This window comes from Scatophagus argus, chromosome 18, assembly GCF_020382885.2.
Source record: "Scatophagus argus isolate fScaArg1 chromosome 18, fScaArg1.pri, whole genome shotgun sequence".
Classification (NCBI taxonomy): Eukaryota; Metazoa; Chordata; class Actinopteri; family Scatophagidae; genus Scatophagus; species Scatophagus argus.
In genome coordinates this window covers 14,345,390-14,359,678 of record NC_058510.1, presented here as the reverse complement: position 1 = coordinate 14,359,678, position 14,289 = coordinate 14,345,390, and the positions used below count along the sequence as shown (strand labels likewise).

The following is a 14,289-nucleotide window of genomic DNA, read 5'->3' as shown; positions in this document are numbered from 1 at the left end:
TGACAGGTCGGATTCTAATGGACATTCATAATTGATGGGATGGTCAATATGGGAAAGACAGCTTAAAATCTAATGAACACATAGTGTAACTAACAATCTTGGCATAGGGTTGTTTGACTGAGTTTTGTCTATTTGTAACAATGAGTGAGGTCAACCTCAACCTCAGTCACAGGTGACCTTGAACTCGGATAGCTGGAGGAGAGTTCATGGCCTGACAAGCCGTGTGGCAAAGTAGGAATGGTGCTGTCAGGAATGGTGGAGTGCAATAGAGTATAATCCATGTTGTTACTGCACAAGAGTTCAGACAGGATGGATGCTCAGGAAATGCCGGGCAGAAATACACGCACACACACACACACTTTATTCACTTGCACAAATGCTTGAACAAAGAATCACATACTGACCCTGACGTGTTTAATACCACATTTGAACGGATTGTTGTTGTTATTCTGTTGTTTTTCGTTTGGTGTGTGTGTGTGTGGGGAGGGGGGGTTGACAATGACCTTGAAAGGCGCAAAGGGAAATAACCTTCAGTCCACAAAATCTAAGTCTACTGCAAAGCTTAAAAATGTTTGAGTTACTAACTGCATCTCAGGAAGCATGTCAGATGTCAATATTTCTCACAAATGATCCACAGTTACTCAACTGTCATATTCTGAGCTTCAGAGTACAACACAGAACAGGGCATTGCAAAGCAATGAAAAGCATTAGAAGTGAAATCTGACACATTATTGTGTGTACTCTCCTGGAAGTAAATTTTTAGAATAATAATGCACAGACTATATTTCACTTTATGATAGTGTGATTCCTCTCTGGTACAGCTGTACTTATGGCCTAAATGGAGGAAGATGAAGCTTATTCCACATCAGCCTCATCTTCCTCTGTTTAGACCATAAGTACAGTCAAAAAAAATACGAGATGTCCTAGACATAAAATTTTGCTTCAAGCAGCCAATTGGCTGATTTTGTCTCACTACAACATACAAGGCCGTGCAATTTCAGTAGTTTTGAGCCTCAAATAAATATCTTGCTGGTTACACATAATAAGGCGACTTCACCCAGTGGAGCTGAATGCCGAAATAATACCCCTCAAACTCGTGCTTTGCTGTCACGTTTCTGTCAGTCCTTGTATTGAGAGCTGTGTCAATCAGTTTAAGAGGGAAAATTGTGTTTTGCGACTGTATGAGGGAAAATCTTTTGTTGACATTTGGATTTGGGAAAGGTCATTTTATGGTCAGAACAAGGATCAGATAGAGGTTGTCATCCTCCAGCGCTTTGCTCAATCTGTCTGTAATCTGCTGCATCCCATGTCTGTGGCTCTGAGTGAGTGTGAAGTGCACAGACACAGAAGGGGACAGAGGGGACAGTAAAAGGGCCACAGCGTTGTGCAACACCCAGCACTAACTAAATCCTGGAAGTGATATGATTCACTTTAGCAAGGATGAATTTTGACAGTGGAATGCTAATGTGAGATCAGGCAGTGATTCTTTGTTTGGGCACAGTTTGCACAAACAACATACGAAGCTAGGATCGTTGTGGATGCTGTTTATTGGGTATACTGTAATCAACAACTGCTTAAAATGTTTACAGTGCAACTGCTGACAGGTCTCCAGTGAGAAGGAGGGCAAGAGGAGTAAAAGGAATCAGCACAGAAATATGACAGCTCCAATGGGCTCAGGCCTGCAATCCCTGCTCCCCACTAAATCACACACACACACACCTACACGCGCGCACACACACACACACACACACACACGGTTGTAAAGCCATTGCCCTGGGTGATGTACATCTGAAAACCGCACTGGCTTGTACAGCCAGAGGCCAATGGCCACAATGTGAATTTCCCAGTAATGGCACCCAAGCTTTCAGAGAAGAAAGCTGGGAAAATCTCCCTGGGAAAATCCTCCATATCTGGCAGCTTCGGCAAAATGTGTCACCGCTGGCAGACAGCGTGTCATTCACTTTGCATTTCACCCCAATCCCAAATATATGCACACATACCTGACATAGCACGCCATAATTTGTTATGTTTACTACCTAAATGCAAAAAATCTTGTACTTTGTTTAACAGGTAAAATAGACTGGGGGAGAGTTCACTGTTTCCAAGGAAAATCAATCATGGGAACCAATTTCCTGACTGTAGAGGAGTGATTTATTGCACTACAGCTTGCACTAGAACAATGCCACTTGTTCCAGTACTTTTAAAAACAGATGAAATTGCTTTAAACTTGGCAGATTTTTTTAATGTCCTTAAGGTGATTTAGCAGCACATTTTCATTTGTAAATTTAGTGATATCATTTGAACATTTGACAGCAGAAGACGATATGATACATTTTCTTATGATTACTGTACTGTTTCTATTATGCCGATTCCTTCTGGGAATCTTCATCTTTTACTCAGACAGACTCAGGTTCCTTCGGGCAGCCACAGACAGGAGACCACTTTGAGCCGAGCAGGCAGACATCTTGGCTAAGGCTGTCTGGGTCTTACCACTAACACAGGGAGTTAAAAATACACTCAGTTCCAAAGACATTAACTCATTCAAAGACAATGTTCTTAGTCACAATCTATATCACTGATTTTGCGACCTCTGGGCAGCCATGATCCACTGTGTCTACTACATGCCCACTGTGTTGACAGTTACAAACAATATTATTAAATGTTATTCAATCCAATCAAAACCGTATGTGAGTGAAACTGATAGGGAGGAAATTGAATGAGTCACTCCATTTGCTGCCCACATGCCACAGCGACATTAATATATTCCAAATGCATCTCTCTCATGTGACTGTACATCTGAGCACTCAATCTGCCACAGCCCTGGAGAGAAAAGCTTTCCTACACTGAGTGATGCTTTTCATTAAACTCTACGGGAACCCTGTCGCCTGCCTGTCGGGCCAGTCTATATCCAGGTCATCAATTATGATTTCAACAACGCCAGTGTGTTGCTATTTGGTCATGTTTGGGGATGGTCCTTGTTTTTGAACTTTGGCGAAAGCGGTTTGAAGAACTCATCATTTTAGACTTCTTTCAGATGATCTTGCTCACATGGTGATGACAGCTTCAAATAGCTACATGGACAGTGGCGTATATGCTAAACATATGTTTCCTTAATATCCCCCCTCCACTCAAAAATGTGTTTTGCTTCTTGTTACTTCACTTGGACGTTTGGCTGTGTAGAATTGTGCAGGATGACATGTGTTTGTGCAGTTTGACACTGAAAGGCTAATTTAATATTCACCTGAGGAAGAAGGAAAGTTTGTCTACACTCAGCTTAAATCTCAGTTTAACACGTGTACGTACCTGCAGGATTTTGTGACATCGTAGTGTTCAGGAGCCCATCACAGTCCAGTATGTAAGTGTGATGTGGAAACTTGAAACCTCCAATGCAGGGACACTGAGAATGGATTTTGCAGTGAAGGAGGAGACATTTTGTTTCTTGCAGCATTTCTAACTGAATTTAATTCAGACAGTGGTATAATGTAGGGTAAATGCAGGTATGGTGTATGCCTACTTATTTTTCAGCCACAATTGCCTATATGCATCTTTTGTCACAGCTTGGTGAAGACATGAGTACAGTGACAGAGATCCTGTCTTTTTGCCTACAACTTATGTCAACCACAATGAGCACTTTCCTATAGCGGGACCTTGTAAACTGTGTTAATAACGTGTGTCAGAGCTCAAGTTTCACGACTACAGGTGGCGATTACATAATGCATCACAGCAAATCCTAGAACACAGTGTTACTGTAGCATGAGTAGAGAAAAGTCAACAAGACCATCTATAGTATGTATCTGTGGACTCACTTTGATGCAACAAGTAGCTGACCCATCACATCACAGAACAGGTTCTGTGCAGCACCTTACAGCTGACAAAGTGACACTGATGAGTCATTACATCAATAGAAGGTCACTGCCATCTTGTGGAAAGAATCTGGTTTCACATTAGATTTGTTTATGTGTATAGTTTTTACACAAGCAACGCTGGACCTGAAACCTGGTTTCCAACTATTAAACCTGACCACCACTGTGTATAGTTTGTATTAACATCTTTTCATTTTGCAGATTTTAATTTTGGAAACTGCTTTATTTATGTTTCATAGTCCAGATATTTGAAAACCTTTTTGAAAGCACAGCATTTCAAAGCCCTGACGCAGTACATGAATAAACAAGATGTCATATCGGTTGTCATCTCATATTTAACTGACCCATCTGAGCACTTCCACAGTCCATCCTTTGAATTTGAGACATGAATTTGAAGTACCTGATATTAAGGGATGATACAGAATTCCTTCTGTCTGCTCGAGGACTGACTGTGTAACGGTGGAACCAGAGGAAAAAACATAGAAGAGACTTAGTGGAAACTATTGCTCAAGGCACCTCTTTCAAACAAAATTTATACTGCTCATAAAAGCTCCCAAATGTTTTAGCCAATGTTTTCTCATCTCATGTCCAATATGATCTTAAAAGGTTAAAAAAAAAACCCATATAGATATTGCATCATCATAATGTTTATTTATTCATGACAGCACAGTCTTGACTAAAAATTTACACAGTGGCCCATAAACCAAAGACATAAACACATGAGTAAAAGCAGTCCAAGAGACTGGATGACCGAAAGGAAGCTTGGCGAATGTCCCTTTCTCTTTCCATTTGCTTTCCTCATCAGTGCAGCTTTTATTTAAAGTCTCAGTCACAGTTTTACTGGCTAATACCTGTTTTCATTTTATTTTATTGTTATACTCTCTGTCTTCTTTTTTCTCCTGACTTAACTTGCCACTTTTCTAACACAAAGGCTCCATCTCTCACATTTGATCAGATAAAAGAAAAATCTTTCTCTTGGCTAACGTTCAGTCTCCCGCTGCTGTGTTTTTAACCTTCTTGTCTTTCAGAATTCCCTACGCAACCCGAGTGTTGCATTAACCGTATCACTTATGGCAAAACATATAATTTGTCATCACTTGCTTGGTAAAAAAAGCAGCAGGGCACTGAACTTAGCCAGCCTTGTCACGCCTCCCCTGCTTTAGGATCCTTAAGAGAAATTCTTTAAGGCAGTCTAGTCCTGGACAGTCCAATAAGGGCAGTTTATCAGGGTATGGTTTGTCGTTTAGCGGTGTCCTCTCGCGTTAATACTTAACTGTTGGCAGTCTGGGACACTGGCTTCCAGAAGACTTGAGATTACCCGCATTCTACTCTTATCTAAGTACCTTTGGTGGCCTTCCCAGTGGGCATCATGGCAGTTGGGTTATCTTTTGTTAGAGGAACGAACCTGGTGTCTCATCCAACTCGTTGGTGCTGATCAAGAAAGACGAAGGGAGAGAAAAATCAGGTAGAGACACAGATTATTAAGTTGTCTCAGAGTGTACGGAGGCTCCAATTTCTCCAGCTGATTCAATGGTTTTAACGTCTGACACTCACAGCGAGCTTCACCTGCTTGTCTTGGGTTACTGGCACTGCTGCCAAAAGAAGACTGGAAGTTGTGGATGGTCTCTTGAAGGATCTGCCTTTCTCGGCCCTGATGACAGCCAACAACGATCATTACAAAGACGATGGTACACCTTCACACATCACGTCCCTCACTTTGTTCCTTTTTGCAATTTGCATTCTTGTACCTCACAATGTTAACAGTCTACTGTGACATTAATGTTGCGTTATACTGTGGAAAACTGGAAAAGGAAAAAAAAACTATGATGTATAACTATATATTAACTATATGCTATTATAGTTAGATATATAATATATAACTATAACAGCAGAAATCCCTGGAAATACACCACCATAAAATATTTCAACCAAAAGCACCTTTCCAGCATTGAGCTCTGATATGGCAGCCAAGATCTGTTGTCTGGGTCCATCTGTTTTAATGCCCAGCTCCTTCAGGTCTCCATCTGTTAGAGTCAGGAACGCCTCCATGTCCACCTAGAGGGACAGTGAAGACAAACACTGATGAAAACAATGTATGAAACTTGTGCAACAAATCCAACATGTACAATTTTCTATGGTTTCTAAAATTTAGCAGGACTGCAAAGTCCACACAGTATTTTCAGACACTGCAGTTCAGCCTCAGCTCATGGATCAAACCATACTGGAACAAAGGAAAAAGACAGAGTACCTCCTGTTCCTCAAATATGGGCTGGTATTTCTCAAGGGACAGTTTTTTCAATATACTAGACAGCTCATCTGAAAAAGACAAAAACAACATATAGTTTGATGTAATGAAAAGAGATAAAACTCATGTCTTTACACAACAGATTTAGCTTGCATGGTTGAACTTCATTATAATTAATTTAAAAAACTAGGTGTGAAACAAAAACATTTTACTACTACAACTGAAACAATACTGTGTATTTACAAAACTAACTAGCATAAAATTATTGGTGTGCATGACTGAGATGTCATTAGTATGATGAGAAACAGCTTTTCATCAAACTGATAAAAACTGAACATTTTTAAACAATAAAAATTAAACCAAAATAACCAAGTGATCTATGGAAGCTGAAATTAAAGTGAATTAAAGACAAAAATTATAAACAAAATAAACAGAGAAAGATGTGTGTTAATTATTTTAAGTCAGGGCACTGGGCTCAGCTGCTTCAAAAGTTACATCTCAGTATTTCCTCTTTTGACCACGGATACAAATTTGGATAAGAAGGGATACTTAGGACTATTTTTTAATGGCTTCCACATATGATTTTAATAATCAGAAAACTAACACAAAGTAGCAATTCAGAGTAGCAAATGACTCTTCCTGCTCAGTAAATCTGGAATTAATACTTTTGACCTGGCAGAAAACGGTGGCATGCAAAACAATCATTTATTCAACAGGGCTTCACCTTCATCAGTTATGGTGCCACTGCTGGAGCCACCACTGCTCTTGGAGCGAGGATGGGAAGAGGCCGAGGACAGAGAGTCCCCTGGCCCAGTAGGAGGCTTAGGGGTTGGGGAAGGAGACGGAGTCAGAGTGGGCGATGTGCTCTTGGAGGTGGAGGAATTCCCAGACTGAGGTCTCTTCTTCAGCTCCATCTTCTGCAATGGAACAAGTGTAGTCAGTATTGCATGTTCAATGACATGATAGGAGGCACTTTGTTAACTTGACAGAAAGGAGACCCAGACCCTTCTCGAGTGGATGTCAGAAGAAACCAGGCTGGGATGGGAGTGGATGTCAGGAAGGCTTATGTCGGGCAGCGGCAGGCCGGGGCCTGAGGATGGCACTGAGGGTTGGCTCTGCGTCTGGCTGTGCTGTTTCTCCGGAGTGTGGGCCTTCACGTCCATTAGGCCTGCCGCTCGCTTCCTTTGGGCTGCTATCTGGGAGAGAACGCTGTCTGCACTGCCACCTGGTGGAAGAAAGAAGTTAGAGGATGTAATGTGGCTCCCACTATGTCAGGCTAAGGTCCTCTTTGTCTGTGTTAGTGAAAACCTGAACGGTTGTGGGAGTCCCTGTTGATCCCTGCCACGCCATTGGAGCCTCCTGAGGAGTGGGGGGAGTGGTAGTGACCAGAGTTTGAAGGAGACGAGGAGGATGGCCCCTTGGGAATGCTGGGAAACTTAATGGACCTGCTAACCACACGACTGATAGACGTCTGACATATAAAGGAGAGAAGGAGAAGATAGCAAAAGAAACATGAATGATACAAACGCACAGAGGCTGACGGTCATTATCAGCCCTGCCTCTGAACCCAAACATTTTCTCTCCCCCGCATCCACACACGCTCACAATATCTGAGTTTCCACTGCTGTTCAGCTTCCTCTGGGGTGGCATGGGCAGACGGGGCGCTTCGGTCTTTCCCTCCCTGAGGAGACGCGAACGGTCCGAATTCCACGGCTCAAAGTTGGACGGAGGCAGGAAGGGAGGGATCACTGCTTTTAGCTTGTCGTTGGGCAGCCGGGTAGAGGGCGCACCATTTCTCAGCTAGAAGACATCAAATACTTAGTATAGTAGAAATAGTATAATTACAACAGCACTACTAATAATAACCATATAGTTCACTCGTAGAGCACTTACCGGAACTGTTACAAAGTGTAAACTCTAGACCTTTGAGGACATTTAAGTTCTATTTACATAAAAGACTGATGAAACATCCAAACCAACTGCAAAAAAACAATCACAAACTTTCTGACATCTTACAAGACAATTCATTCTAATCACAGCACTGCCTGAGCTTGAAGAAAAGTACACTCCTGGAATGGAACACTCCTACCATAGTAGTCATAAGTAAGTCCTCCTTTTCTGAGGATGCCCTGCAAAGACCTGAAAATGGAACAAAACACATCTTATAACATTCAACATCTTTCTGAATTCAAAAATCACCATGTACATATGCAAACCACAATTAAACAGAATGTGATATTTTTTATTGCGTCTCACCAGCATCTTTGCTCTTGACGGCCCAGGCAGCGCTGATGTCATTCCCTCCCACGGCAGGACTTGGTGCCAGCGTCCCATTAGACACAGCAGCAGGCTTCCTATTCACCTTCATTGTGGCATCCAGTGACGCTTCAGCATCGTCTGAGAATGGAGCCAGGCGGTTGGACGAAAGGCCGTGCCTCAAGGTGTGGGTCAACTTGAGCCGTCGGAACCGATTTGACATTCGACTCCACCAGGACTGAAAGGAAGTGGAGTCAAAAATGCAATAGTCATACAGATGGCTGATTTATTTTCCCTTTAAGATAGATAAAATGTGCTGTTTTAAATGCATTTTTTAAATAATATAATACTAGACTTTACTTCTCGCCTACCTTAAGGCCTCCCTTGTCATCAGGTGGCACAGGAACATTGCTGAGAGACTGTCGGCTTTTGGAGCGAGTCATTAAGGCTCTGCCAGGGAGCTTCGACTTCTCCTTGTGTACTTGCATACACACTGATGCTAAGAGGCGCACCAGCTCAGTGTCTGAGAAGATACAAAGTAGAAAATAAGTAAGGATGCCTATTTGTTGATGTCCAAAGGTTATGACTTCATTCAAATATGCCCTGTAGCTGTCATCTTTGATTAATCTATCATTGTGCTAGCAGACATCTTTCCTAATATTAATAACATCATGACCTAAGTTAAGATAATTTATTACAGTGAGTGACTGTAAAGGAAAAATATGACATGGCAAAGCTAGCTTTCTCTCTAAAACTCTGTACTGATAAATTTAAAGTATTTTAAATACTAAAAATGGTTATCAGATTTGTTGCACATTAATTTCCAGGCCATCAAATGACAACTTCTAAATCATTAAAGGCCAGACAAGTTTCAATACATTAAGTTTTTATCTTTATTTTTAATTATGCTTCCAAACTATTGTTGGTTAATGTTATAAACCCTCCATCCTCAGCTAAAGTCTTAACATGCCTCCTTAAGTTAGGATGAGTACATATAAATGACAAGTGATGAATACTTAACTTTATTAGTCCTGCTATTTATCACAGGATATTGGAAAGATATTGTTTGTTCAGACTGAGCAAAGTGAGAGGGTACCTGGGTCATTCAGCAGCATGACCAAATCAAAGGCTGTGTATCCATTCTTGGCTCGAAGGTTGACATCAGCCCCTTGACTCAACAGGTACTTGACAATGTCTTTATTCCTGGAAGGAGGAGGGACAGACAGAAAGCAAAAGTAAGAGCATGAAAGGACTGATAATAATGTCAGCATACACCGTATCTGTATGTACAACATTACATCTTCATTTGATTTAATTTGACCTGATTTGTTCTGATTTGATTTGAAGAGCCACTCCAAAAACAAGTTTACCATAGTAAACCAGCAGCTCCGTCTTACCCATGATAGGTGGCCTGCATTAAAGCAGTCCACCCATGGACGCCATCTTGTTTGTCTATGTCGGCATTCTTCTCTACCATCAGCTGCACCACTTCCAACTGACCACTGACTGCAGCCATCATGAGCGGTGATGCTCCCTCCTGATTGGATGAATTCACCTGACTGGGATCCTCCTCCAGGATCTCTTTGACTAGCTGAGCATTTCCTGAGTCAGCATACACATAAATCTCCTATTTATCTTAGAAACAAAACTTGATTTATAGATTTGCTACATCTTCAAGTGTTCAGTTTGACTCACCCAGCTTGAGGGCACTGAACACATCAGGTCTTCTTCTCTCATCATCTGTAAAGAAAAGAACAAGGCTGACGTGCGTTCTTACACTCTGAAACAACAGTCCTACTTGGCCTGACTCCATGTAACTCAGGATCACTTGTTAGTGTAGTGAGGTTACATAAATAAAGAGGAAAGAAAGAAGGAGCAGGTCAAAGCAGAGGTCTCTAAAATACATTAAACACATTCTGTTGTAACTGGGACACTTAATACTGTCCAGTAGTTTTCAGCCAGTTTTCAGTTGCCTGAGAGGAAAAAAAACCCCACTGAAAACCACTTGCTGCTGCTCCTTAAGCTCAGTGCTTTAAAAGAGCACTAATGAACACTAATAACTGAAAGAGACTCACATGGGAGCATCAATATTTTTATTACTTAAGATTTTCTTGCATTTGGACTGTGGTGGCTAGATGGCACAAGAACAACATTTACAGATTGTAAATTACTCTTACTGAAGTAAGAAAATTACCCTGAAAATGTAACACAAAAGTGAGATTTTGAAATGTGACTGAGATCCCCATCGGAACGTACTCTATTGTCTCATTTTCTTGCCCCAGTCAGAGCCTTTTAAAAATGCTGCAAATGACCAGATGAAGGACTGAGCTTAAAGCAGAACTGCTGGCGTGAAGAGCTATTAAACATCAAAGAGGCTGAGAGCTACCACTGTTGGTTTCACTCTCACATCAGTGTTAATTACAGAGCAAAATGGCTGTATTCTCGCTGTGGCAACCCAAGACACAGACAGAGAGGTTGTCGTTACTGCCCACAAGGTAGAGAGAGGTCAGCACACCTTGTTAAACAATACAAAGACAGACAAAAACATGTTCTTTGCCAGAATAAAACTCAAAAACCAACAAACTCTCAGACCAAATTGGAGTTTACATCCAGACTGATAAAGAGCTTCATCACATAGTGTAACCACAATCACCTGAAGCTCAACATCAAAACCAACAAGCTCACCATGGATTACAATGCTTCAAATATGAATGTTGATCCAAAGGAGGTACAAATTCTAAAACATGGATGCTGTTATTTAACATGAAAGCACAGTACAGCTACACACTCAGCATGGATTCAAGGTGCACATCCAAGATTAGTGTCACCAATTATCTGTTTAAATGCGCTCACAATCTGCCCTTCTGTTCCTCAGTTATGGTGTTGAATAATGGACAGGAAACATCGATGTCACTATGAACCTGACCTTTGACCTTAAAAGATATTACTTCATCACTTTATCCAGTTAGACATTTGTATAAAATTTTGTCATAAAAGCATATGAATTCTTGAGTTATGGCTTTAAAGGTGTTTCGCAGGGGCACAGTGACCTTTGATCACCAAAATTTAATCAGCTCATCCTTGACTCCAAGTGGGTTTTTGTGCCAAATCTGAAGAAATTCCTGGAAGATGTTCATGAGATGTCATGTTCACAAGAATGGAATGGACGGACACAATGCCTCAGGCCACAGCTTCACTGCCATAAAAACTAACATTGCCATAGAAACAGATTTTGTAACAATTTGTTCCTCTTTCATTATTTATTATATATATATATAGTGCATTACACCACACAGTGTAACAATACATCTCTTTGTTGCCCATTTTTTTCATTCTGAATTATTACACTTACATTATACACCTTGTACAAACCGAAATATGTATTTAAAACAAGGGAGGAAGCCTTACCTGTCTGAGGTCGGACAGTGGTGATGGAGTCCAGATAGGCCTTGATGTCCCTCTGTTTAAGCTGCATGGCTAGTTCAAAGGCCGTCTTGGACAGGACATTGACTCGGTCTGGGTCAGCTCCACGCTCCACCAGCTGCTGACCCACAGCCACCTTCAAAAGCAAATTCACAAGCCAAGATGGAAGTGAATTTTAAGTGGCACAAGCTATAAAATTCCACACCAAAATGACACCCACAATACCCAAAATGTATGACCCATCCATCTACTTTATCTCTCCAAACATCCATCTATCTATTGACCCCACCTTTCCACTGAGGGTGGCTACCATCAAGGGTCCCCAGCCAGTGGTCTTCTGGGAAAAGTTCACATCAGAACCCCACTCTAGCAGGAGGCGCACTGCAGCCTCATGGCCATGCTGAGATGCCACCATCAGGGCTGTGATGTCCATGAATTCTCTGCCTCCACCGCCTCCTCCTGGACAGCCTTCACCACCTCCAAAACCAGCCGTGCTGTGGGAAAAAGGAACAGAGACACATCTGTTTTCCATACGAGGATAAAGGACAGTTGTAAACTCAAAATGTTATTCAAAGAATACCTAAAGGGTTGTGTTTAAGTCTAAGAGTAAGCTCAAAAACAAAATCAGCTGAAAAACAACACTAACCTGCAGCTGTTGTTGTTGTTGCCGTTTGAGACTGCCTCCGCAGCAACAGCTAGGTGATCATAGTCATCGACGTAGGCCCCGCTCTCCAGGAGTAGCTTGACCACATGAGTGTGTCCCCCACGGGCTGCCATAGTCAGGACACTCGCACCAAGTCTGTTTCGTCCGTTAATTTCTGCTCCGTTCTCCAACAAGATGTGGGCAACTGTCAGGTGACCAAACCTGGATGGAGAACAAGCCACAAAGAATGACAAAGAGTGGGACCTTGGTATTTATTTTTCCCAGGTTCTATACAGTTCATCAAACATGTTGCAGATGCATTAATTTACCCCTCTCTGAATCACCACCCAAATAAGTCATGTCACACTTTATTAACGCCATGTAGAAATTCATACTACACTTCATACCTAAAGATTTAATCACAGGCTTTCCCCTCTTTACTGCATAGCATGCTGCTTGGAAACTAACTTTTACATTAAGCACTATAAAAAAGACTTTAATTATGTTCAAGATCAATAAATAATAATCAATATTAATATAGACTTTATTAACCTAACGGAAAAACATCCCCTACAAATATAACATTTAGTAATACAATGCCTACTGACAATAAATGACTGGTAAAAAATAAAAACAAAAAAGTAAGCAAGTAGTTTTGTGTGTGTGTTCTATTAGACGGAACAGAAAAGTGTCTTCTGCAAAATTAATTAGTCATCACCACATAGTGACCTATCAAAATAGCACGTTTTTTTAACGGAGTTTGGTGTGTGGAATGAGCGACTGGCCCGCAGCCCCACCTAGCAGCCTGCATCAGCGGGGTCCAGCCGTAGTTGTTGCGGCTGTCCACCGAGGCTCCCTTTCGTAACAAGAACCGGACCAGGTTCTCATGACCGCTGGCCGACGCAAACTGCAGGGCGGTGTTCCCCTCCTCGTCCGTACAGTCCACCGGTACCAACGACAACATGTCCGCGGCGTTGCACTCCGACCCAGCTTCTGACCGCAGCCTGCTCTGCCGCCCGGACTCTTTCGGGGCACCGGGTTCCAGGATACCCCGAGCGGTTTCATAGTCCCCCTCGTCGCAGGCACGAAAAAGCAACAGCGAATTTGCGGGGACACCGAAATTCATCTCCGCATTTAAAAGTGTTACTCCGTCTCCATTCAAATCCAGTTAGTTTCAACGACGGTACCGGACAACTTTTCCTCTGTCACTCGGCGGCGGCCTGTGTTTGGAAATCATGACGCACAGTGAAATAAAGTTTAATCAACAAGTTAATGACTGCTTTTACAACATTTAAATCAAACAAGCATCTATTTTATCATGAAAAACCCTTTAGAGTTATCTTAACGGCTTTCGACAAAACTTTCTGGCAACCAGCCGGCACTACCCCGGTTCCGTTACTTGTTTAGGACAGGAATCTGAGCAGCAGTCAATTCATCTGCGACGTAACACACGACTTCCGCTTTCATTATTCAAAAGAAAAGCCTAAGTATCTCATGCCCATGCAATGGATTTGCTCGAGCTCTTCAGTTAGATAGGGTTTATTGGATGAGGGGAGAGCTTACTACTTTTAGATTTTCCCAGCTGGTACCTTTAAAACTAATGTAACAATTGCCAAGCAAAGTATTCATCCAACGTTCTGATGTGAAATTCTTAAATATGACAGCCCTGCATGCCATTCTTGTGTCCTCACATGACTGTCCAAAATCTTTCATTCCGAAATGAAATAAGTATTCACAATCTTGATTCTCAGAGGTAGAGCTGTTCTTACAAAAGTCAGTAATGTTATAGTCACAATATGCATTCGTTTATCATCAATATGACATTTGTGAAGGTTTTATCTACCTTGATTTATATATAA

At 41.7% G+C, this 14,289-nt stretch overlaps 1 protein-coding gene across 2 annotated transcripts; it reads right to left on the bottom strand.

Annotated features, from left to right (window-relative positions):
• Positions 1-4,494: 4,494 nt before the first annotated feature.
• Positions 4,495-13,856, bottom strand: LOC124049817 (ankyrin repeat and SAM domain-containing protein 6-like). 2 transcript variants are annotated; one of them, XM_046371874.1, is made up of 18 exons: positions 13,228-13,856; positions 12,434-12,652; positions 12,077-12,281; positions 11,773-11,923; positions 10,060-10,104; positions 9,762-9,966; positions 9,461-9,567; positions 8,736-8,887; positions 8,365-8,602; positions 8,198-8,247; positions 7,714-7,908; positions 7,417-7,579; positions 7,113-7,333; positions 6,833-7,025; positions 6,112-6,179; positions 5,802-5,918; positions 5,418-5,514; positions 4,495-5,294 (listed from the first exon to the last, which is right to left on the bottom strand). In XM_046371874.1, the coding sequence occupies exons 1-18, from the start codon at positions 13,554-13,556 to the stop codon at positions 5,245-5,247; spliced, it is 2,805 nt and encodes a 934-aa protein (XP_046227830.1). In that variant the 5' UTR covers positions 13,557-13,856; the 3' UTR covers positions 4,495-5,244. The 2 variants fall into 2 exon arrangements, with proteins under 2 accessions (XP_046227830.1, XP_046227831.1); XM_046371875.1 differs by having other exon boundaries at positions 5,430-5,514.
• Positions 13,857-14,289: the final 433 nt, after the last annotated feature.

What these genes read in the sequence shown, in the direction of transcription:
- LOC124049817 (XM_046371874.1), bottom strand. Translation starts at nt 13,556, where the DNA reads ATGAATTTCGGTGTCCCCGCAAATTCGCTGTTGCTTTTTCGTGCCTGC. An exon ending in GCAGTGGAAACTCAGATATT is followed by an intron (nt 7,580 to 7,713) that starts GTGAGCGTGTGT and finishes TTTATATGTCAG; the next exon opens with ACGTCTATCAGTCGTGTGGT. An exon ending in CTGACATCCACTCGAGAAGG is followed by an intron (nt 7,026 to 7,112) that starts GTCTGGGTCTCC and finishes GTTCCATTGCAG; the next exon opens with AAGATGGAGCTGAAGAAGAG.